The sequence below is a fragment of the Ictidomys tridecemlineatus genome, chromosome 4 (genome assembly GCF_052094955.1).
Source record: "Ictidomys tridecemlineatus isolate mIctTri1 chromosome 4, mIctTri1.hap1, whole genome shotgun sequence".
NCBI lineage: Eukaryota > Metazoa > Chordata > Mammalia > Rodentia > Sciuridae > Ictidomys > Ictidomys tridecemlineatus.
In genome coordinates this window covers 71,291,067-71,315,850 of record NC_135480.1, presented here as the reverse complement: position 1 = coordinate 71,315,850, position 24,784 = coordinate 71,291,067, and the positions used below count along the sequence as shown (strand labels likewise).

Sequence of the window (24,784 nt, the reverse complement as noted above, 5' to 3'; positions counted from 1 at the left end):
GAAGGAGAGGTTCAAATAACACTTAAAGATCACCATTATATTAACTGGCTTACTTCTCATAATCTCAGCAAGAGGCGTTTTATCTCAACATTTTTTTAATATTCTAGACATATTCTAACTCAAAATCCATGTATCAGGACCAAATGGCCTAGTGCATGTTTTGTTAATATGAAGTAAGATTAAAGAAGCTATATAATTAAGAGGTCTAAGGATTAGAAATCTTTGAAGATAACTTGTTCAATAAGAAATTAATAGCAACAATTGTGCTGCTATTTGTTTTATTTTTTCAGTCAACAAATATTTATTGAGTGCCTAGTATTTCTTAGGCCCAGGGTAAAAGCACAGAGGTAATTTGAGCACTTCCTGCTTGATCCCCACTTAGGGCAAATAATGTAAATGAAGATAGGGAAACTAGAGGTGAGTACATAAAACAAAATCGATTCACCTCAATAACTGGGTCATCCTAGGACTTCTTATTTAAATGAATCCCCATTCCTTTCAGATCTATATTACTCCTTTTTCCTCTTCCCAGAGGATAACCAACTTTATTTTGATAGTGTTTGTGAATTATCCTGACCTCACTGGTTAGAGCTCTCTTGATTTCTTTTCCTTTTTTTCTCTTCTCTCTTAAAGCAATTATCTCTTAACACTACCTGTTGTAGCATAGATATTATTGTGTTCTATAGTTTTCTGTTTCTTTACCCTTCTCCAGTATACTTATAAAGTGTTTGATAATTTGTTGAAGGGCAAGCAACGTTCTGGATCAGTGATTAAACCAAATCCTCATTAAATCTCCATCTGCCAACAGCTGTCTGAGAAGGACCACATTCCAAAATTATTGAACCTACATCTCCAAAACATGTGAGCTAATTGTGTCAGTTGTTCAGATATATTTCATAGCTTCTATATATTCGCAATTGTGCTTAAAAGCCACCCCAGTTCTCAGTGTGTATATATTATAATCAAATTTTAGTTTCTGCACTTGTAGAGCCATAATAGATACTCTTGAGTGACAGAATTCACAACTTAAGTGTACAGTAACTGAAGAAGATTAACTGAAAAGATGAAAAAAAAAATAAGGAGTTGGAACTCAGATCTGTAATTCATCTTTTTTCTCCTATGAGATAAACCCAGTTGGGGTGATAAGTGATAATACTTTGGAAAAGTTTAGAAAATAAAATATAAGATTATAGATGATGTGAGTGACAGTGATCAGATGCAGTTTTATATGCCTGATAATTTATTTTATATTCTAGTATTTTATCTTACTTCAGATGTTAATAATACCTAAAGTTTATATAAATATATATGGTTTTCAGCTACAAAGAATAATCATCACATTTGAGTGTCATTGTAATTCTTTGAATACTGGTACTTAGACCTGTGGGTTCCTTCTCACACATTATCATAATTAATTCTCACTATGACATCATGAGGTAATTATTGGCCTCCTTGATGTTCTTCATCTAGTAAAACTGATGCTTAGAGAAGCCACAAAATCTTTTTTTTTTCCAGTAGTGATAGTTTATTCACAAGGCAAACAATATAATTAGCTGAATCTGACACTTTCTGTACATCAAAACTTCCATGTTCCACTAAGGCCTGGAAGATTAATTGCAAGGAAATTTCAGTCAGCAGATTCTCTTTTCATGAAAAATTACTCAAGGGACAAACACTTCTTTTTAAAAAACTCATTGTACACAATTGCAGCACAACCTTTCATTTCTCTGGTTATACGCGATGTAGCATTGCACATATGTGTACCTAAGGTAATGATGGCCATCTCATTCCACCATCAATCCTGACCCCATACCCTCTCCCCAACCCTCCCTCCCCTTTGCCCAATCAAAGTTCCTCCATTCTTCCCATGTCCCTCCCCATTATGGATCAGCATCTACTTATCAGAGAGAACATTCAGCTTTTCCCCCACATCCTCACCAACACTATTGTGATGTGCATGCTTGATAACTGCCATTCTGTCTGGAGTGAGATGAAATCTTAGTTTTGATTTGCATTGCTTAGTTACTAGAGATGTTAAACCTTTTTTCATATATTTGTTGATCAATTTTATTTCTTCTTCTGAGAAGTGTCTTTTCAGTTCCTTGGCCCATTATTCATCGGGTTGTTTAGTTTTATTTTGGTGTTAAGTTTTTTGAGTTCCTTATATATCCTGGAGATTAGTGCTCTATATGATGTGCGTGTGGCAAAAATTTGCTCCCAAAATGTAGGCTCTCTCTTCACTTTATTGTATGTTTCTTTTGCTGAGAAGCTTTTTAGTTTGAATCCATCCCATTTATTGATTCTTGATTTTATTTCTTGAGCTTTAGGAATCTTATTAAGGAAGTTGAGGCCTAATCTCATATGGTGAAGATTTGGGCCTACTTTTTCCCTCTATTAGGCAAATGAATTCAGCAAAGTAGCAAGATATAAAATCAATACCCATAAATCAAATTCATTTCTATACATCAGTGATGGATCCTATGAAATATAAATTAGAATAACTACCCTATTCACAATAGCCTCAAAAAATGGGGAATCAATTTAACAAAAGAGGTGAAAGACCTCTACAATGAAAACTACAGAACACTAAAAAAAGAAATTGAAGAAGACTTTAGAAGATGGAATAGTCTTCCATGCTCTTGGATAGGCAAAATTAATATTGTCAAAATGGCCGTATTACCCAAAGCGCTATATAGATTCAATGTGATTTCAATTAAAATTTCAATGTCATTTCTTATAGAAATAGAAAAAGCAGTCATGAAATTCATTTGGAAAAATTAGACCCAGATCAGCCAAAGCAATCCTTAGCAAGAGTGAAGCAGGAGGCATAACAATACCAGACCTTAAACTATACTACAAAGCTATAGTAACATGGTATTGGCACCAAAATTGGAATGTAAACCAATGGTAGAGAATAGAAGACACAGAGACAAAACCACATAAATACAGTTATCTCATACTAGACAAAAGCACCAAAAATATACATTGGTGAAAAGATAGCCTCTTCAACAGATGATGCTGGGAAAAGTAGGAATCCATATGCAGCAAAACAAAACTAAACCCCTATCTCTCACCATGCACAAAACTCAACTCAAAGTATTTGATTAAAGACCTAGGAACTAAACCAGAGACCCTGTGTCTAATAGAGGAAAAAGTAGGCCCAAAATTTTATCATAAGATCATACAACTCTTAAATGCTAGAACCAAGATTTGCATCAGAAATCTTTCTCTCTTACCATACAGTGGTCATGTCATACATTATTTTATGTGTCTTACATATTAGGATACAGACTCATCAAGTGACTTTTTCCAAAATTCCATTTATTATTTCATCATGTGAACTGTAGTGTGTGTGTGTGTGTGTGTGTGTGTGTGTGTGTGTGTGTGTGTGTGTCAGAGAGAGAGAGAGAGAGAGAGAGAGAGAGAGAGAGAGAGAGAAGTAAGCTAATTTGGGTAAACCCTTTGTGCAAGATAGATTAGATTGTTGTAAAGGTTAAAGGGTTTGATATAAAAGATCATTAGTTGCAATGAAAAAGATTTTGTGGACCAGCAAAGATACCTTACTTCAATTTCTGTGTAATTGAAAATGTTAACACTCGTTACACGCTTTCCTAAGGGAGATTTTGTTATGCAGTGGTTTCAAACATCATCCTTGGTTTGTTTGATGTAATACAATAAATACTGGAAATATTGTTCAGTCACTTCATAAATCCAAACTATAATAAGTCCTTCATTTTTCCTAGTGAGATGTCCTTGCAAAAAGAAAAGGTACTCATAATTATTTCAATTATATAACACTTACTCTGTCCTAGGGTTCAGGATGAATCTGGAATTTCCAATTATCTTTTTTACAAAGAGTCCTGGGAGGGTGATCAAGTAAGGCAGTGAAGTCAAACATCTGCTGAAAGTGCCCATTTAAAATGTCAGTGAATTGCAATAAGCTTATCAGTGAACTTAGGAACTTAGGGTTAGTTGCTTAGAGTCTGAAAAGCTTACAAATACCTATTGATATTAGTTTTTTAATTTTCAAAATTCAGATTTATGAGGATAGGACAAGATTGGAATGTGGGTAGAGCACAGGAAGACTAATATGTCAAACCAAATCATCAACAGAGACAAGTTAGGGGAAAAAATTCCCTCTAAATAAATTTTAAAACATAATAGGTGAGTATAATAAAGAAAATAAGGCATAATATGAAAGGAGAAAATTTGCTTTATGATAAAAAAGGATATTTCTCTACCATATATTTTTAAGCTGCAAAAAAAATTAATAAGGAAAGTAGAGAAAGGCTAAATTTGATCCTGTCCTTCTCCTATTTAAAACTTTTCCTCCCTAATGCCACTAATACAAGGTCCAGACCCCTTAACACAAGACCTTTAGAACTTTATGAGCCTCTGTTTCTCCATCTTCAATTCTTAGTATCTCCTCCTAATGGTACTTACTCCTTTACCATGGTGATCAAATCTTTCTATAAGCTGATCCCTCTGCCTAGAATTCCTTGCTGCCTGCCTTTCTTCTAACCATACAGCAGGGCTTGACTTGGTTGTTATTCTATTTTAATTGGTTTTCATTACTATAAGAAAATATCCGATATAATTAACTTAGAAGATAAAAGGTTTATTTTGGCTCCCAAGTTTGGAAATTTCAATCCATGATCAATTGGCCCCATTGCTTTGGGCCTCTCTGGTCAGTGTACCAGTTGACAAAGTACAGGGAGTGCATGACAGAGCTATACCACTTATCTCATGGCCAGGAAGCAAAAGAGAGTGAAAAGGGGCCCAGAGTCCCACAATCCCCTTTGAAGGTACACCCCTAGTGACCCAGACACTTCCCATTCAGCCCAAATTCTTGAATATTGGTACTTATACCTGTGGATTCCTTCTAACACATTATCCTAATTCTCACTATGATATCATGAGGTAATTATTGGCCTCCTTGATGTTCTTCATCTAGTAAAATCGATGCTTAGAGAAGCCACAAAATCTTATAATAAGATCATGCAACTCTTATATGCTAGAACCAAGATTTGCACCTCTTAATAATGCAAATCTGGGGACCAAGCCTGGTAAAGGGCCTTTGAGAAACATTTAAGATCCAAATTGTAGCACTGTCCAAAATAAATCTCCCCTGATATAAGATGTTTTTCCCTTTTTATTTCCCCCCAAAGCATTGGCATATTCTCTATTGACTTATCATTCTTTCTACTTTGGTCTATAAGCTCCCTTAGGACAGGAACTGTGTCTTACTTGTATTTATATTCCCCAGTTTGGGTGTTATGAGTTGAATTGTGTACCTCAAAAAGATGTTGAAATCTTACCTCTCAGTACATGTGAATGTCAAGTTTTTTGAGAATAAGGTCTTTGCCAATAAGCAAGTTAATGAGGTCATCAGAGGGGGCCCTCATCCAATTTGACTGTTATCCTCATGAAAGGAAGAAATTTGGACCCAGAAACAGACACAGAGGGAGAATGCCATGAGAAGATTTAAGTAATGGCAAACTAGGAAAGAGGCATGGAACAGATTCTTCCTCATTGGCCTCAGAAAAAAACTGACCTTGTTGATTCCTTGATAGTGGATTTCTAGCCTCCAGAACAGCAGGGCAATACATTTCTATTGTTTATGGCACTCTGGCTTGATACTTTATGCTTTGACAGCTCTAGGTGTCTAATAAGACCTGAAAAGCAAATGTTTTTAAATGAATTAATGGAGTATCTCACTGTATTATTTTACCCCCTGCACCTTTTTCTGCAGAGTTCACTAAAGCATATTCATGGAAAAATATTCAGTGATACATATTTAATTCAGTAATTAATTTTCAACATTAATTTTAGAGCATTTACTTTGTTCATAATACTCCTGGAGTGCAAAAATTAAACTTGCTATTACCCCTCGACCTTCAAAGTGCTGACTGTCCACCATGAGAGAATGAATTAGATAGTACATATGATAGCGGTTATGTATTGCAGGAACCTCTTCTGACCAGTTGGTATCCATGCCAGACCAACTTTTATATGTTCAAACATCAATCTTTCCTATAACTATTTTCTAATTACTTGTAGAAAATTATATGGCATTAAAATGAGAGGCGCTCAAAGAATTATGTGCCATCAATGGGTAATAATTTTGATTTAAAGAAGTGGAGATTAGGAAGCACATTGCAAAAAACTATTATAGAAAAAAAGTCTCTATGGATGGATGTGTATCAAAACCCACCTAGTTACCTTTTAGGTGACTTAGGCTGCTTTCCCCAGCAACAATACTGCCAGCTGGAAAATTCTTATTCAACTTCAACCTTTGAGATGATTCTGATATCTTTTAAATAATCTATGTAATTTTTATGACTTTAAAGGCCATAATCTGTCTTCAACACAGTCTGGACAATACCCAGACATCAATGTGAATGACTTTGGTTTGCTTTGGCAGATAGAATTCACCTGTAAAACCCATACAGATGAGGTGATAGGTAAAGGCACTGCTTGTAATTTAGGTTACATTTTAATTCTAGAAGTTTGCATGGTATCCCATTTCAACCACAAGAAACAGACTTATATATGAATATGAAAGTATTCAATCACATTCCATCATACAGTCATATAAGCAGTTAACCTGTGAATAGGCTATTTACTTTGTAGGAATGGAAGTAAATTGGTCAGTGCCGCTAGCTCTTTGCATTAATAAAGAATAAATATGCCACTCACTGGTCATTTCCATCATTCCTTTAGGAAAGTCACTGACATATTTTTCATTCATTCTCAAGCACTAAATGAACTAAAGTATCCACATTTTTGTTAATATGAGATGCTTGACATTTAAAAGCATATGTGCCATGTGACCACTTGTTTCTTAAACAACCCAATCATTAATTCATTCTGCTAATGAGATCGAACAATTAATACATGCCCATTCTGTGTTCCCGATGGTCTATTTGATCTAATCTTTACTTTCTAGGATTTTATAATTTGGTAAAAAATGGAAGATCAGTGTTCATAGAAGGTTAATATGTATGGTGATTCAATCTAACTGCCTATATGTTCTGTATTTATACCAGACTATTGGGAATTGCTGGAGGAATACATTCCTAGAAATACTTAAAACCCTAACCAGACAATCAACACAGTTTTTGAAAATCGTATGCATTTCTCTACTTAATGGTATTTTTAAATTTCCTAACAACTTCTTCAAAATTTTTGTACCTCTTCCAGTTTCTGATTTTCATCATTCTTGTTTAGTAATCATCTTTTTTATTATCAAAGTGAAGATGAGAACACAATTAGTGTCTTGTCATCACGTCTACAATCTTCCTATTCATCTCCATTATCCTTTTCTCCTTACCTTGTGAGTCGGTAAAGAAAGGGGCTTTCTATGTTTTATTTATTTATTTATTTATCTCAAACTTTTTATCAGGAGCCATATCAGGGACTAAGTGTACTTTGGTGAGATAATTGACTTGATCCTTCACTCTTAGGTCCTTCACTCTGTGTGAAACTACTTACTGCTTTCACCTGAATTATTTTCAGTCTCTCAAGCCATGATCTTTCTCAACTCTGGGTCCTTGAATATGTGTTTCCCTGTGCAGAGGTGGTCTCTCCCTGCTCCCTTTTCTTCCTTGCTCATTTTCATTTTCCAGGTCTCAGATTGAATATTGTGGCCTGCAATTAATTTTCTCTGACACCATCCTCCTCCTCCAATCCAATGAAGTCATCCCACCTACACCCTCCCTTAGCTACTGTTGCTCTCTTATCATCCCTTAATATATTGCAACTTCATTGCCTCTTTACCTTACCCTCTACTAGAAAATACTTAATTCAGAGACATAACCACAATATTCAGGCCAATACCTGATACATAAGTAGTCATCAACACGTGTGTCTTTTATTAATTAAAGAAAAGTAGAAAATGCTTGTAGAGAGAACTATGTCTACTCAAGTTCAATTTAGAAGTGAGCTACCATAGGTTAGAATTCACAAAGAGTGATGTTTGAAATTAAAGTAGTGAAGGCATTTCAGATGTAAGGAACAAGTGCAAAATAAAACCATCGCAGCAAGGTCAGCTTTTGGGGGGAAAACTTAATGGTAGAGAAGTAAGGAATGGTGAAGACAGTATGTAGAATTCCTGTAGAATAAGGAGTAATGGACCATTTCAAGTCAAAGAAGAATATAATCGATGAAAATTTTGGGAAAAACAGCTAACCTAAAATATTTGAAGTATGAGTTGGAAAAACTGGAAGGGAAAGACTGGAATCAAGGAATATGATTACAAAGACTCCTACAATGACACAGGCATGATAAGTCTAGCACTTGGTTTAGTGAAACAGCAGTAAAGAGGAGTTAAAATTTCATACGTTTATACTGAAGCTTCTGATAAAATATAAAAATTGCATATATTTTTTTTCAAGAATCTCTTCTATAACAGTTATTGTACTAAGCGCTCTGCTACTCAGTGATGAGTAGGTATGATGCTAAACATGAAGAAGCTTTCATTTAATCTGAAATAGTAACATAACTGGAAAGTACAGGAGCCAAGACAAGAAGCCAGTTTTTTAAAATTTTTAATTTTTTTCTAATTAGTTATACATGACAGTAGAATGCATTTTGACCCAGTATACATAAGTGGAGAATAATTTCTAGTTTTCTGGTTGTACATGGTATGGAAACATGCCAGTCATGTAGTCATGTATGCATATAGGGTAATAATGTCCAATTCCTTATTCTTTCCAGGCCAGTTTTGAAAAGAAGCTATGAGCACACTCTTTCAAGTTTGTGAGTTTCAAGTTGACAAATCAAACCTTGGGCACTTATCAACAGAGCAGTGGTAATTGCAATTCTAGAAATGGATTATCTGCAAGATTATATAGACAATAGGATTTAATGGAATATTCTGTAGGAAATAAGTGTTATTTTGAAAGAAATAATGGTCAAATTTAGCATGCATCCCCAGAATTTCTTATTCTGGATATCTGGCATGGACAAGCTTTGCATTTCTCACAAGCTCCCAGGTGATGCAGAAGCTCCTAGTGAGAGGATCTCTTCTGTGAACCACAGTCTTAGGCCAGTATAAAGAAGATAAGACAGCAAAGAAAACAGAGATATAGTAAGATAAATAAGAAACATTGTCAAAGGTAAAAATGTGAAGGTAATCTGTAGTTTCCTATGTAAAGCAAAGAAGCAAATTCATAAATTTTCTTGAGTTTTGGATAAAAATTCTGGATAGCTGGCTAAACTCTCTGCCAGGTGGAGCTGGTTTGCAGTTTACTCACCCAACCCCATTATAGAAAAAGGTAATATTAAAATGTATATGCCTGTATATCATGTGACTTTCATTAAAAAGAAAGAGCTAGAGGGACATATAACCACTCAAACCATAAAAATTAGATATATTTGCTTTCTAGGGCTGCCATAACAAATTGCCACAAGTTGGATAGTTTCAAGCAACAGAAACTTATTGTTCTAAAGGCTAAAGTCTGAGATCAAGTTATCAGCATGGCCAGTTCTTTTGGAGGGCCATGAGGGCTAGTCTGCTCCAAACCTCTCTCCCAACATTTTGGGGTAACTGTTGGCAGCCCTTGGTATTGTGGATCCATCTCTCCAATATCTGCTCTGTCCTCGCATGCATTCTTCCATGTGTGTTTCTGTGTCCAAAGTTTCACTTCTGATAAAAAAAAAAAACATCGGACCTAATTATTGGATTGGGCCCCCACTTGACCCAGTGCTATCTCTTCTTAAAGTACATCTACAGAACTTGATCAAAATAAGGTGACAGTCAGAAGTATCAGGAGCTAGAATTTCAGCATATCTTTTGGATGGACATAATTTAACCCCTAAAATATGTCATGTAAATAGACTATGATATATGGAGCCAGATAGAAGAGATCAAAGAGGGTTTGTAGTATGGAAATGGAGATGGTCATCAGTTAAAAACCTTCTGCTCTTACCATAAGGAGCCTGTGGCAAGTACAAGAAAAGATCTTTTTAGGATAGGGCAGAAGAATTGTCAAAGCCAGAAGAGAACAAAAACATTGATGGCAAAAGACTGAATATTCTAAAGGGGCAAAAATGAATAATAAGAAATATCCTAGAAGATTTAGGTTTAGATAAGAAGAAGGGTGCTTATTCCCTTGAGCAAAGGGAAAACAGGTATTGATGTGGTGTGCTCAAAGTGTAAGTGAAATCACGATGAGATAATAGGAGGAGGGCACATTTGTGGCATTGGTTTTAGTAGTTAATTGAGTAATCTGTGAGAGATTATTTGAGCACCACTGAGGATGCTTAGACAATGCCTAAGAATTTTAAACAGAACCACTTCTTACAACCCCAAATTTTGTTCTTTGAACCTGGAAAAAAATCCAGAGAATAAGAAATTAAAGCTTTGACTTTTAATTGACCATATCTGCAATGCCCAAAGGATTAATTAGTCTCTCAAATAAATGTAAAAGGTGCATTTCTGATAGTTTTTAAAGCAAAAGTTTCTTTTTGAAGGGGAAGAGATGTCAAATAGTCTGTTATCAGTGTAAACCGGATCCATAGGGAAGTTTTTGAAACTGTTTGATTCTTGCTTTTTAATTGACATGTATGCATATTCAGATGGTAAGTTGCCTACATGGATGTATGGTTCCTAGACGGGGCCAGCCAGAGTTCAGGATAGATTTTGTGTTTCTTTTAGCATATATACAGAATGTGAAGAATACCACTAGTGCTTTCTGTGAAGCAGTAAATACCCTACCTGGCAGATCCTAAAGAAGCTCTGACAGAACCAGGCTGTTTAAGAATATTGAATTGTTTGGAGAAGCTCTAGTGCTCTTCTAGTAAAGTCACATAAAATGAAGTTGAACCAAGTTATTGAATGGTTTTAAGGCATCATGGGGTTTAGTTCTTTACACCCACAAAGAATATATGGGTACACTGTAATCATATGACATTTTCAAGCATTTCAGTTTTTATTCTGGGCTTCTCAAAGCACAGTATCAATCTATGCTGCCAAGACTTCTGCTGCAGCCCCCGCCTCTCACTGACACCTCCCCCTCAGCGTAGGCAGACAACACGGGGAGAGGGTGAGCTATGATCTGCTCACAGGGTTCTCTTTTTATAGAATGAGGAAAAGATTCTTTGCAGAGATAGGTTCAGTTATAAGCTTTCACCAGGTTCTGAGTTCCTGTACTATGCCTGTATCTCCTACATTAACAGGAGAATTTGGGGATGTGCCAGAAATATGGAATGACGAGCCCAGCTTTTTGCAACAGATGTAGTTCTGAAATTCTTTGTGCACAGCCCATGTTTGCCAAACAGATCATTTTTAATTACTTAGGAAATTAGGTGTTTAAATTGGACATGCTTTTTTTCCTTTGCTAGTGTCCTGAAATATCTATTGATTTTACTTCCTTTTGTGCCTTGATTACTTCTATTTTTCTGTGCCATCTTTGTATACAACCAGCAGGCACATGGAGTGTTTAGTCCTATTCTTAATGGCCAAATGTTCTACAGTAGGTAGTGTTAGGACCAGTGGTTTGATGAGGCTTAACAACTCAGCTCACTGATTTTATTTTGCAGTTGACTGAAAAAAGTGGTTCTGTTTAAAATTCTCAATAAAACTGGTTGTTTTGTACAGATATTTCACTGCTGTGACCAAAATACCTGACAAGAACAATTTTAGAGGAGGAAAGTTTTATTTGACACTCATGGTTTCTGAGGTCATCTGTAGATGACTGACTCTGCTGTTCTGAACCCAAGATAAGGCAGAACATCATGGATGAAGGGTGTGGAAGAGGAAACTATCTCAGGAAATAGCAATCAGGAAGGAGAGAGAGAGAGAGAGAGAGAGAGAGAGAGAGAGAGAGAGAGAGAGAGAGAGAGAGAGAGAGAGAGAGAGAGAGAGAGAGAGAGAGTTCCCCATTCACCAAGGACAAAATATAAACCCCAAAGTATGCCCCCAGTGACTTATCTCTTCTAGCCACACCCTACCTGCCTTCAGTTATCATCCACTTAATCCAATGATTAGGTATAACTTTCATCATCTAATCATTTCACCCCTGAGCCTTCTTGCACTAACACATGAGCTTTTGGGGAATGCTTATTATCTGAGCTATAACAATTATTGAATTATTTCTGAGTCCTAGAGATTTACTTTCAAAATAGATGCTGATTCTCTAAATGTTTAAAAACTACCACATTCCCCCAAATCAGCAATTTTGTCATTTTGGGTGTTTCTTTCTCAAATCTTTATGATACTCATTATATTTACCCTGATAGGGGCCATCCTAGCTATCACATCATACATACATCTCTTGATGGTTTACTAAGCATTTCTGTAACTATTTCAAACTCAGTAGAGCTCGGGTTTTATCAGAACCATGTGTTTTTTAGGATAGCAGACTTGAGTCAGTCAGTCAGTCTGGAATCCAAAGGATGTGTTCCTGTCAAAAGTACATTCTCTTCACCAAAGGCCTGGTCCCTAGCCCATGGTGCTACTGTGAGGTGGTAGAACCCTTGAGAGGTAGGAACTAGTGGAGAAATATAGGTCATAGGGCATACCCTTGAAGGGAATATTGAAACATTCTGTCTCTTTTTTTCACTTGCAAGCTACCTTGTGGTAAGCAGATTGCTCCACCATGTGCTCCCTACCATCATATGCAACCTCATTGCATGCTCAAAGCAACAGAACCAATTGATCATGGACTAGACCCTCTGAAACTGTGAAATTAAATAACCTTTTCTCTTTAAAAAATAAAATTTAAATTTAAAAAAGCACACTCTCTTTAATGAATTCTGTTTTGATATTCAGACCCAGCTTAAGTGCTAAATCTATTGCTAATCCCTCTCCTGCTCCTTAAGTAATTATGCTCATCTAACATCATTGCCATGATAGAACTTATCATAACCAGTTAAATTATATCAAAATATTTTCTGATTTTTTCAAACTATTTAAGGGCTCATTAACAGTAGAGTATTTTGTTTATCAAGCATCTATTATATGCTAGTTACTATTGAATATAGATACACTTGCTCCCTTTCTACAGATGAGGAAATTGAGATGAAATATGGATAATTAGTAGATGAAAGCATCAGAATGTGGAGCTATCTCTGCTGTTGCCAGGTTGCCTGCTCTGAAATTGGCATAGATGCTGCTGACTGAGGGTGGAGAGCTAATGCAATCTACCAGAGCCAGTGCAGTAACTTACATAGTTGCTGATCCCAAACAAAAGTGTACATTTTTCTTTCCCTTGCTTATTCAAAGTCATTATCTTAAGGAAAGTTTTCTCATAGACTTTCCTCATTCTCTTATATTTCTTGGTGACTTTCCTCATCCTTTACATTCATTCATTTTTTCTTTCTTTTTTTCATTTAATACTTCTTTATGAGGCACTCAGTACCTGGACTTGTTCTTCTTACATACTGTAAATTGAACAAAAATCATAGTCGTCATAGGGCTTACTCCATGCAGTGATGCATGGAGTGAAATGAAAGAGAAGATTAACTAGTGCAGAGAGAGGAGTAGAGAGTGCCAATAGAGATTGGTCATGGAGGACCTCACCTAGTCTAGAGCCTATAATGTGGGCATCCTGCCCCTGTGTCAAAATAGGAAACATAAGGAACAGGCATACTACTCATTTGGATTTGGTCTTCCTGCTACTTAGTAGTCCTAGCTGACGTTTGTCTTCATAAAGTAGTCCTACAACAATCACTGACATTGCCTGGGTTTAGAATATTGTTTCACCCAGGTTATCATACCCACTCATATGAACCCACTTGTGGGTCATTGTTTCTGTAATGTGTCTGTAGAACAGTATAGGAAGCCATTTCTTTACATTTATATAGGCCACAATTGATAGAGGCGCTCAATATAAAGCACAGATAGATTCAATCTTATAATACAGATGGATACTTCTATCTGTAAATAAAGTTGTATTCTGGATGGAGACATAAACTACACATTTACTTGCCATGTTGAATTGAATATCTGGGATATGATGGGCTGTTTTTAAATATATTCATGTTCCATTAAAGTGAGATAAATTTTTAGCTTTGTGCTCTCAAAAATATTCTCTGACTCCGAGAGGGATGTATACTGAAAATATCTTCCTTCACCTTGAGCAGAGTCACTAGTTAAAAAAGTACATAAACCTAACCTCAAAAAAAGCCTATTATTTGTTTTTCAGCTGATATATTTATGTCCACAGTATCCATAGTGATTTTATTGTCTTGGTACAATCTTGAACTTCAAATATCAAATACATAGTTACTTTCTTTTTTGGACTTAATCTTCTTTATGGTGGTAATTGTTTTCCATAGCTTTTCTATAACTAAGATTGTCTGTGGCATTTATTGCTGCCCTAGTAGATGTATATCATAATTCCTAGATTTGTGTTTAACTTTTTTATTTATACAGAGCTTGAAATGACCTCCTTAGAGCTAAAATGCAATAGCTTGTTCCTCCCACATGGCTATAAAACTTGGTAAATACATTTTTGAAACTTTCTTATGCACATTTATTTATTTAATAAAGTGATAATTTTAGAAAGCATGAGCTGATATGTGTTTTGAAGTTCATATTTAAAAGCAAATGGGGAACATCATATTTATTTTGAGTCATCTTTTGCTTTATAAACAAATTCTTTAAACCCTAGGTAAATACATTCATGATTCTATGGGGTGGCAAAGTATTAATAAAAAATAATTATGCACTTCAGTAAGAAATTAGATAACACTTATTTTAATTGCCCTATCAATTTAAATCCATTTTTCATTTATTTTTTAACAACTAATATGGTTAATTTAACAAAATCATTGCAGTTCTAATATAATTCCAGAGGTGTTACTTTATAATTTACTATTTAATCATTTTTTCCATTAATCATTTATCTTAAGAACATATAGCCCTATACAATATTTATTCAATAAAAGCATGGTAATGGGATTAGAAATTTTTAAAGTGTTTTTCATTATTATTGTGTAAAATGCTAAAAGTTTTATAATAGATTTATCAATTGAGTATGTTATTTTTAAGAACCATTTCTTTAGCCAGGAACATTACAGAAATTCTGTCTTTTAGTATCAAATGCCTTTCTTTAATATCCTTTTTTGGTTAATTTTCATATTATCATTATGATTTAGAAATTCAATGAAAATATATTCTATAAATATTATACTGAACGTATATTCAGTCACCATTGAAAGGATTTCCTTTTTTTCCTAAACCCTTAAAAATTCTGTCAATTATTTCTTTAAAATGACTTCAGAGAAATTTTACTAAGTAACTATATTCTTATTATCATTCTATAAAAATAAAATAAAATATAAGTTTTACAAGTCATCATATGCAAAAATCACCTCTCAAAAAAGGAAATTTCCACATTTAAATATGATATAATATCCTGCTGGTTGTTGTAAAAATAGTAAAGTTAAACCATTTCTTTAAACTTTAGACCATGTACAGGGATGATTCACTTTTTTGTGTCATTAGCCTCACTATCAGTTAGTAACAGTGATTGCTAGAAAATATGACAAGACAAGGTGGCCAGAGAAGTAGACATGAAAGGCAAATATTTAGCTTCTTTTCCTTATCTTATCTCTGAAATTACGACCTAAATATCCAGTGTGTCTTCCTCATGTCTCTTATCTCAGGACATGTGTGATTTTCTGACAGCTTTATTTTACATCCTGCAATGTCAAAAACTTCTTTTCTCTATGCTAGAGTAATGAAGACAGTGAGAATGAGCTCATATACTGGACCTAATAAGGACTGTACCTGTGTTTTCCCAGGCTCACATAAGCTCCCTCTGCACATTTTGCCCAATCCCTGTTCTGACCAGTCTCCCACCATGAACTAATTAGCTGAAGAACAGCAGCATTTAGTTGCACAGTCTTGAAATAGTACAAAACTAGTGTTCATATGGGATTTATAAAAGAAAAGATTTTTTTCTCATTAACCAAAACCACAAATCTTCAGGGCTGGGGATATGGCTCAGTTGGTAGAGTGCTTGCCTCACATGCACTTGGCCCTGGGTTCAATCCCTAGTATCACCCCCCCCACACACACACACACACACAAATCTTCAAATAGTTCAAGAACAAAACTGATTGAATTATAATCCTTGTTTTATATATTGCTGTTACAATTAATTAAAGATCTATTGTTTTTAAAAAATGATTTAAATGTGGCTAATTGCATTTGTTTTCCATTTTCTGCTCTTTTCCTATAGGTTTAGGCTTCAGTATTGCAGGAGGTGTGGGGAACCAGCACATTCCTGGAGACAACAGCATTTATGTGACAAAAATTATAGATGGTGGAGCTGCACAAAAAGATGGAAGGTTGCAAGTAGGAGACAGACTACTAATGGTAAGTAAAACTGCATATTTATAAAGCTCTTGTTTCTCCATGTGTGACCATTTTAGTCCACTCAGGCTGCCATAACAAAAATTTCTGTTGAACAACAGAAATTTGTTTTCTCACAGTTACAGTTCTGAGGGCTGGGAAGTTGAAGGTTGCAAACTGGTTTCTGGAGAGAGTCCTCTTCTGGTTTAGAAAGCCATGTTCTAGCTGCATCCTCATGTGACCTTTCCTAGGTACTCAAGATGACAGAGAGTAGTGTCTCTTTTCTTCTTCTTATAAGTACCATCAGAGTAGGGCCCCATCTTTAACTCATTTAACCTTCAACGCCTCCTAAAGACCAAGTACAATCACGGGTAGAGCTTCCACATGAATTTGGGAGGGAAGGACACAATTTAGTATTGTAGTGACCATGTGAAGAAACAAAAAAGAGGAGATGGGAGATTTCAGGGGAAGAGAACTAAAAATATACATACAAGTCTGAGATTGTGGCTCAGTGGTAGAATGCTTGCCTAAGTATGTATGAGGTACTGGGTTCAATTCTCAGCACCACATATAAATAAATAAAGGTCCATCAACAAATAATATTTTTTAAAAAGTACACATACAATTGTTTTTGATTTTTTGATATTTTCAAAACAGTATTCTAAATTTTTACCAATTTTCTCAGCAATGTATGGTAAACATAGTAGATATTTTTCCAAAATAATCCATTTCCTATTAGTGAGTGCAACTGCTACTTTCGGGTAGTACAACAAAGGAAACAATATTATCTGGTTTACAGATATGTGCATGTCCATGTTTCAACCACTGTAGAAACAGCCTATGATTTTCAAGAATTCGTAATCTAAATTCTATCATATGTATGAATGGATCCCTTCCTCTCTCCTCTCATCAGGGTTATAGCTATTTTGTTTGCCAGATGCTCACATTTAGGAGTCCTGGCAATGACTGCCACTGACACAAAGCTGCCCTTTCTGAGCTATGGATTATAAGACAAACTAAAGCAAAATTTAAGCAATCATAAATAGAAAACACTAGATACAGCAGTGATAAAAAATTATTTAATATCAATTGTATGTTATAGACTTCATCTATAACATACAATTGATATTAAATAATTTTATTTAATATAAATAATCAAATATTGAAAATTCAAAAATTAAAAATTCATATTGAAATAGATCTCAAGATGAACATATCTAGTCATAGGTCTGTGTTTGCAAAACAGGGCCTCTAATCTATGTCTGCAAGGAGTAGGGATCTCCAACCACTTCTTGAGAAGTGTATGGGGAGTCTATACAGTCTCAAAATAAAAGTGATTTCTATGACATATACAACTTTTAGAGGTAAAAACCCAAAGTTCTATATTCATTGTGCCCATTTCCCTGGGCTATGGAGATCTTGTACATAATCCCAGTAGGCAAATTTCATAGTTGTGAATGACCTTTGTATTGAATTATCTGGATAAGTCTTTGATAGTATCTTGAGAGCCAACATTTATTTGGTAGTTACTGTATTTCACATACTTTTAAAGTGTTTGGGGTCATGTAACATATCTTTCACACAAAAGCACATTTTATATAAACCAAAGGAAACAGGGGTACAGAGAACCTTACTAACTTGCCCATGGTCACATAGGTAATGATAGAAAGAACTGGACATCCAGCTGAGGCCATCTGGCTTGAGTCCACATTCATCTCCACCACGCAATGCTGCTTTCTGTACAAGGGGTTTGCATTTGTTTCCTTGGTTTATCAGTCAGTTCTTTCCTTTTTTCCTTTATTTGTCATTCAATTATTCATTAATGGCTCTAACAAGTACAGCCTACCCCCCTAACATGTCTAGGCAATGGTCACTATTCAGAAAAAAACTATTGTAAGAAAGTATCTACTTAAACTGAATGGACATAAAATGCCCAATATTAACTTCACTCAAAATTGCAAATCAGAGTTTGGGGCTTCTTTTTGCCACTTGAAGTCACTACCATTTTCATTCTTGAGAAATTCTAAAACTTTTTGTTGTTGTCGTTAGCTTTCAATTCTGAACTAGACAAATTGTTGTTGCGGTATAAGGCCTTAACAACTTCTTTCTAGAATAGAAACTTTATTGCTTAAACTATTGACTTGGGAATAAAATGACCTTTGATGACCATCTTCTTCATAGGACTAAATTGAAAAATGAAGAGGGTAGATTCATTCATGTAATGACTGTTGCAGTGACTTGTTTCACCTTTGACTCATTGTTCTATAACAGTTTAGTTTTAGACAAGTCTTCTGATATTTCTTCAAATGCTGCTTTGTAAAATCATGTGAGATATTGTTTACTTATTTCTTGAAGTTGTGCTTGAATCTAGCTTTATTTTCAAATTCTTTTCTTAAAAATCTCCAAATAAATTTGTCAAAGAATTTTTCAGGAACCATGCTATTTTCCCATTACAATTTTCATGATATTCATTGTAGATAAAACAATTTCAAAAATAGCTGTGACATAATTCGTAAGTGTTTTGAGTTTAAGGCATAGCTTTAAAAAAATGAACCTTCAACAATAATAGATCACTCCTCTCTTATGTAAGGAAAACATAATTAGTACTTCCAAGGCAAGTGGTAAGCTGAATCTGAAAATGAAAGAAAATGGTTCATTTTACAATATTCTGAAAGACAAATGACCATGAGAAAAAGATAATAGAGAAAAAAATCACTGAAGCCACTCAAAAGACCAATTTTCTTTTTTCAACCCTAAATACTTATCAATGTTCTCCTTTGGTCATTCTTTTTCATCTCTTCTTTCCTTTACTAACCTACATTCATAACCTCTTTTTCTTCCTCCTCATCTACACTCTTCCCTCAAAGGAAGTACAAACCATTTAGACTCTATGATTTACCAGCTGTACCACACTCTGCATATTTTTCTCTAAATATGCTATTCTTTCTAAAGCAATTTACACCACTTCCTTCTCTCACTTCTTAGGAAAATTTCCTCTGTATGTTATTCACTCGAGTTCTATAAGTGCGCTGTCTAAAATGAAACTATTAATTTCCTTAGACTTTTGTGACTGCGTACCCATAATTCAGGAAGTCTTGCAGTATCCCCCCCACAGTGAAAGAAGTCTTTTTTTTTTTTTGGAGTCTTAGTAATAACCCCTTCAATTTCTCAAATAGCATAGCTATCATATTGTATATCAAGTGAATCAGATCATATATATTGGACACTTTTTTTAAAAGACTTCTTATATCTCAGGATTGAAATGTACCTACTCATCTTAAATGTCATCTTATTTCAACCCTCATTTGGTACATGAGAATCCTGCAGAAAAGCTACTTTACAAAGTGGTCCCTTGCCCTCTGAGGATGAAGAACTTAATACTCTTTAGTCATCCATTAGGTGCTAACTTACAGCCCTGGGAATTTTTTTCTCCTTAAAATTGGTGTTGGAATATATATTCCCTATAATTTTCTCCTTTTATTCATAGCTCTATCCCCTTGGAAACAGAAAAATAAGGACTGTCTTTTTACACATTTGCAAGAGTTTTGTATTGCTACTTCTCCACTTCTCAATCTTTTAAGATGTTTTACACATTTTCCTTTATTTTTACGACATATTTTATCACACCTTCATTTACCTTCTATAATTAGTTTACACTTTAAACTTTTTTCTATTCCTTACCATCATATTCTCTACTTTTAAAAACCTAAGCAATTTTGTAACATCTGACCTTAGCATTTATTCTACAATAAGGAAAAATTATGCTCTTACTTTTGCAATAAGCCACTTACTATTTCAAAAAAAAATGATTATAATGTCAGAACACTCTGTTTCATTGGTTACCCGAATATGTGATATAAATTCTTTCTTTACCAAAATAATATTTTTTTCATAAACTTCCTCTGCTATTTGGCTCTAGAATTTTGTTTTGTTTTGTGAGATTACAGTGATGTCTGATTTTTGTGTATTGTACCAGAAGCTTAGTGTTACAATCAGAGCTTAATGTTGTAGTTTCAGACTAAAAAAAAAATTATCTCTTGGCCTTGAATTTCAAAGGACAGATGGTCAAAAATTAACATCATTGAAGACGTTCTAACTCTTTCATGTATTTTCACACACTGGTTTTTGCAAGGTGATACAGACAGCGAAGTATATTACAGAAATGTGATCTTCTGTACCTCTTTTAGCATAAGACCAGAAACTTTGAATCTAGGATCATTTGTCTTTTCTACAAGGATAGCATTAGTTGTTGGTTGTCAAGTTGTCATATTGTAATTTAAGGTTTAAAATCTTGCATTCCTTTTTTCTATAACCTCTGCTTGACATTTGAGGAAAATTAATTGTCAGTGAAAGAACTTTATACCTTTTATAGAAAATTATTCCATGGTTTGCTCAAAGGGAAGTAGATGAGGGGGAAAAATAACAGACATCTAAGTCAAGAATAAAGACACTAGATTCAGACCTGGGGGAGCTGTATTTTAATCCCAGGCAGCTAACTACTTCATCTACATTAGGGAAGTCATGTGTGTCTTTGGTCCTGTTTTGACTACTATACAATAGTTATATTGTCTTAGATCAGTATTTCCCCAAATGTGTTTGAACATGATAGCTTCATTCCTGTGTTACCTTAAAAAAGGTTGCATGCCACTCTGGAAAGCATTATGGAGATTCCTCAAAAAACTAGGAATGGAACCACCATTTGACCAAGTTATCCCACTCCTCCATATATATCCAAAGGATTTAAAATCAGTATACAAGAGTGACACATCCACATCAATGTTTATAGCAGCTCAATTCACAATAACTAAGCTATGGAGCCAACCTAGGTGCCCTTCAACAGATAAGTGGATAAGAAAATGTGGTATATACACACAATGGGATATTACTCTGCCATAAAGCAGAATGACTTTATGGCATTTGCTGGATAATGGATGGAACTGGAGATTATCACGCTAAGTGAAATAAGCCAGTGGCAAAAAGTCAAGAGTTGAATATTTTCTCTGATATGTGAAAGCTAATCCAAAATAATATGAGGAGATTAAAAAAATAGAAGAAAGATCAGTGGAGTAGACAAAGAGGAGTGAAAGGAAGGTTGGAAGGATGGGATAGGGAAAGACAGTGGAATGAATTTGACCTGACACTTCTATGTACATATATGAATATAACATAGTGAATCTCACTATCATGTACATCCACAAGATACTGATTTAAAAAAAAAACTATAAGAAGATAAATCGAGTAGAAGAATGGGAACAGGGACATGGGAAGAAGGGAGAGTAAGGAAAGTACTAGGGACATGAATTATATTCCATGCTTCTATAATTATGTCAAAACATTCTATTGTCATGTATAACTAAAAAGAAACAATTAACTTAAAAGGTTGTATGGCCAAATAAGTTTGAGAAATTCTGCAATTTGTGTCTTGCCCTTCGTGTAGAACTTCAATGAACTTTAGCATATTAAAAGGCTTGTGAAAGCCTATAGTCAAGAAATGTTTAGTTTGTTCTAACACTAAAATTGTCAAACTCATTTAATCATGGAATCCTTTCCATAAAGTAATATTATATAAGACCTATAGTTAGTGTTCTGTGGACCATACTCAGATGTACTATGTATGAGTATCTCTTTTGTTTATTCCAAAGTTAATATCCAGTGGTTAAGGATATCAAATGGGTTTAGGGAATATGATAATATGCAATTTCCCAGATGAATATTAGTTGTGAGGACTTAAATTAGTATTAATCTGGGTCAATTTATAAAATTGCCTGGTTTTATTCAAATACCAATAAAAATCATATAGAAGACAATGTAAAAGTATAGACATTATCTGAATGAGAAACAGGACATTAAGGGACATTCATTGTTTACTCCAAACTTAGAGCAGAACCAAGAGCTGTTACCTTACCACCAGCACTTTTTTTCACCTTGAGCAGGTGTGCCCACAGCACATCATTCATCTGTGAGAGGTAGTAAGGGCATTTATTTATAGTATTCTTATTTTCTAGAAGAGAAAATTAGAATTCAGAGATGGCAAAGTGGATCTCCAAATGTATATAACTAGTAAATTGTGAAATTGGATTCAGACACACATACATCCTGAAGTCAAATTCATTCCACCACTTACTGAGTCCCTCTGGTTCTCAATCCCAGTTTTACCTTGGAATTTTACAGTGAGTCTTTGAAAATTGTGAATACTGTACCTCCGTCAACCCTGAATAATCAAATCAGAACTTCAGAGGTAGGGGGATGTTTCATATATTTTAAGTTTTTTGAGTAATTCTGATATGTGGCCAAATTAATGGTCTTAATTTGACCTAACCCCATCCCAGCCCATTCTGCTTCTGCCACTGCTTCTCTTGAGGATGACTCCAGTGGTAATGCTCATTTTATCAAGATAAAAGAGTGTATTTACCAATTTCCTATAAAAGCATGGTAGGCATTCAGAATTATTTACCCTTTAAACTCTGTCTCCTGCAATCCGAGTCACTTTTGAAACACTAGGAAAAAAAAACATTTAAAAACCTGGATAATTATTTTATGGGTTCCCTTCTAGGTTATTACAAATGTAACAAATTACAATTCAATGCAATTGCATTGATATATTTTTTAGGGTTAAAACCTTCTATTGGTTCCTTTTTTATTTATTTCCTTATACTCAGTAATAACAACCTGTTTATAGAACTTGATCTAAATGTATCCTAGGCCATTTTAAAATTCTTTCAATAGCACATTCCACCAATAAAACAAAAAAATGCGTCTAGTGTGCATATATTTCTCTATTTTAAATAGCATATATACATGTATGTATGCATGTATATGTAGTGTGTGTGTTAAATTTTGGGGCATGCTTTAAAATGTGAATAATATATTAACTTTAGTCATATAGAGATATATAGATGAATATGATAACTATTAATAAAAATTCAAATATTTTCTTCCTGTACTCAATAGATTGTCCTGAGGCTCATACCATACTTTCCATTTTGGTAACCACTGCTGTGGAGGAAGCATCAGTCAATCAAAACATTATTTTCATTTACTTTCTCTTTATATAGAATACAAAGTTAAGAAATGTATTAATGATTAATGGAGGAAGCCTACTGAAGCCTTGAATTTGATCATATATGACCTGGTGCTCACTTTCTGTACCAGGTCTTTATCCTTATATCCTGTGCATGACACGGAATGAGTATCTGATAAATGTGTGCTGTTGTTAGAATGACCTTCATTCCTATTCCTTACCTCTGACTCAGTGCAAATGTAAAATAGAAACTCAACACAGATGCCTCATCCTTCCTATAAAATAGGAGAATTTATTGCTTTTCCTACAACATTATTATTATTATTATTAAACTTATTTGTCTTATTTCACCATTTATTAAGTGCCAGCTATTTACAATGCATCATCTGGAGGGATTCAAAAATGAATAACCTTTAAACTCTGCCCTAGAAAAGGTGATCTTAGAGGTAGAGAGAGGCAGTGCAGAAGTAAATGTCTTGCAAGGTACGGAGTGAACACTTCCACAGAAACAGCCTGAAATAGGAAGAAACTATTCTAGCAGCAGGTCAGCAGCAGCTTAATATATGATTATGGTTGTTTGATTTCTATCTGTATACTGCTTTACATTAGAGCCTCTTCAAGTTCATGGTATCATTCCATTTTCATAGAAGCACAAATAAATCAATAAACAAATCATTATTTTTTCTTTTATACATAGAAATGTGAATTCCGAGTAAACATATTAACTGATATAAAATCATGAAACTGATAAATGAAGCCAGATCTGAGTCTACATTCAAAATTACTTCACTATATCAAGTTGCATTTGTTTCTGAACATTAAAGTTTAGTGTATGACTATAATTTCGAATAAATTTCAATCTCTTCACTATACACAAGAAGGTAATTTCATTCTTTCCTATCTTGATTTTGTGAGATCCTCCTATGTGTATCTCATAATTAGGCCACATACTTATTTTCTATTCTTTCTTTTTGTTTTTGTTTTTGGTCTTGTTCTTGTTCTTGCTCAAACATTTAATTTTGTTCTAACTATAAGTAAACATTCTCATTGCTAAAAAGTTCAAAAACAAAGAATATTGGTTATTCAATATTACCTATTATCAATATATTTTTATTGATAGTTATCATTTGTAAAACATATTTTACAGTTCATTTCAATTTACTGTAGAGATTTTTATTCTTGGTTTATAAATATTTTTTCTTATCATTGGTATTACTGTAATGGATTATTCCTCTTTTTAATATATTTTATAATCTAATCTCAACCATTTTAAATAACAGAAATAACAAAAACAATAGACAAGAACAACTGTGTTCCTCACACCTTCTCCCCCTTTGCATGGATCCATTTTAATATTGGAGTTTGTGATTTTCTTTCCAGTGTCTCTTTTTGCAGTATGGGTTAGGCAACCTTTGTGTCCCTACTCACCTCCCATTTTATTCTACCATATTGTTATT

The 24,784-nt window shown here is 34.4% G+C and overlaps 1 protein-coding gene across 25 annotated transcripts in view; it reads left to right on the top strand.

Annotated features, from left to right (window-relative positions):
- Dlg2 (discs large MAGUK scaffold protein 2) overlaps positions 1 to 24,784 on the top strand; it is a 1,969,681-nt gene that overhangs the window by 1,468,621 nt on the left and 476,276 nt on the right. For all 25 annotated transcript variants that reach the window (XM_021725176.3, XM_078046781.1, XM_040285028.2 and 22 more), the window contains one exon: positions 16,194 to 16,330. In XM_021725176.3, coding sequence (XP_021580851.2) covers positions 16,194 to 16,330 — 137 coding nt within the window. The remainder of the gene's footprint in view (positions 1 to 16,193; positions 16,331 to 24,784) is intronic.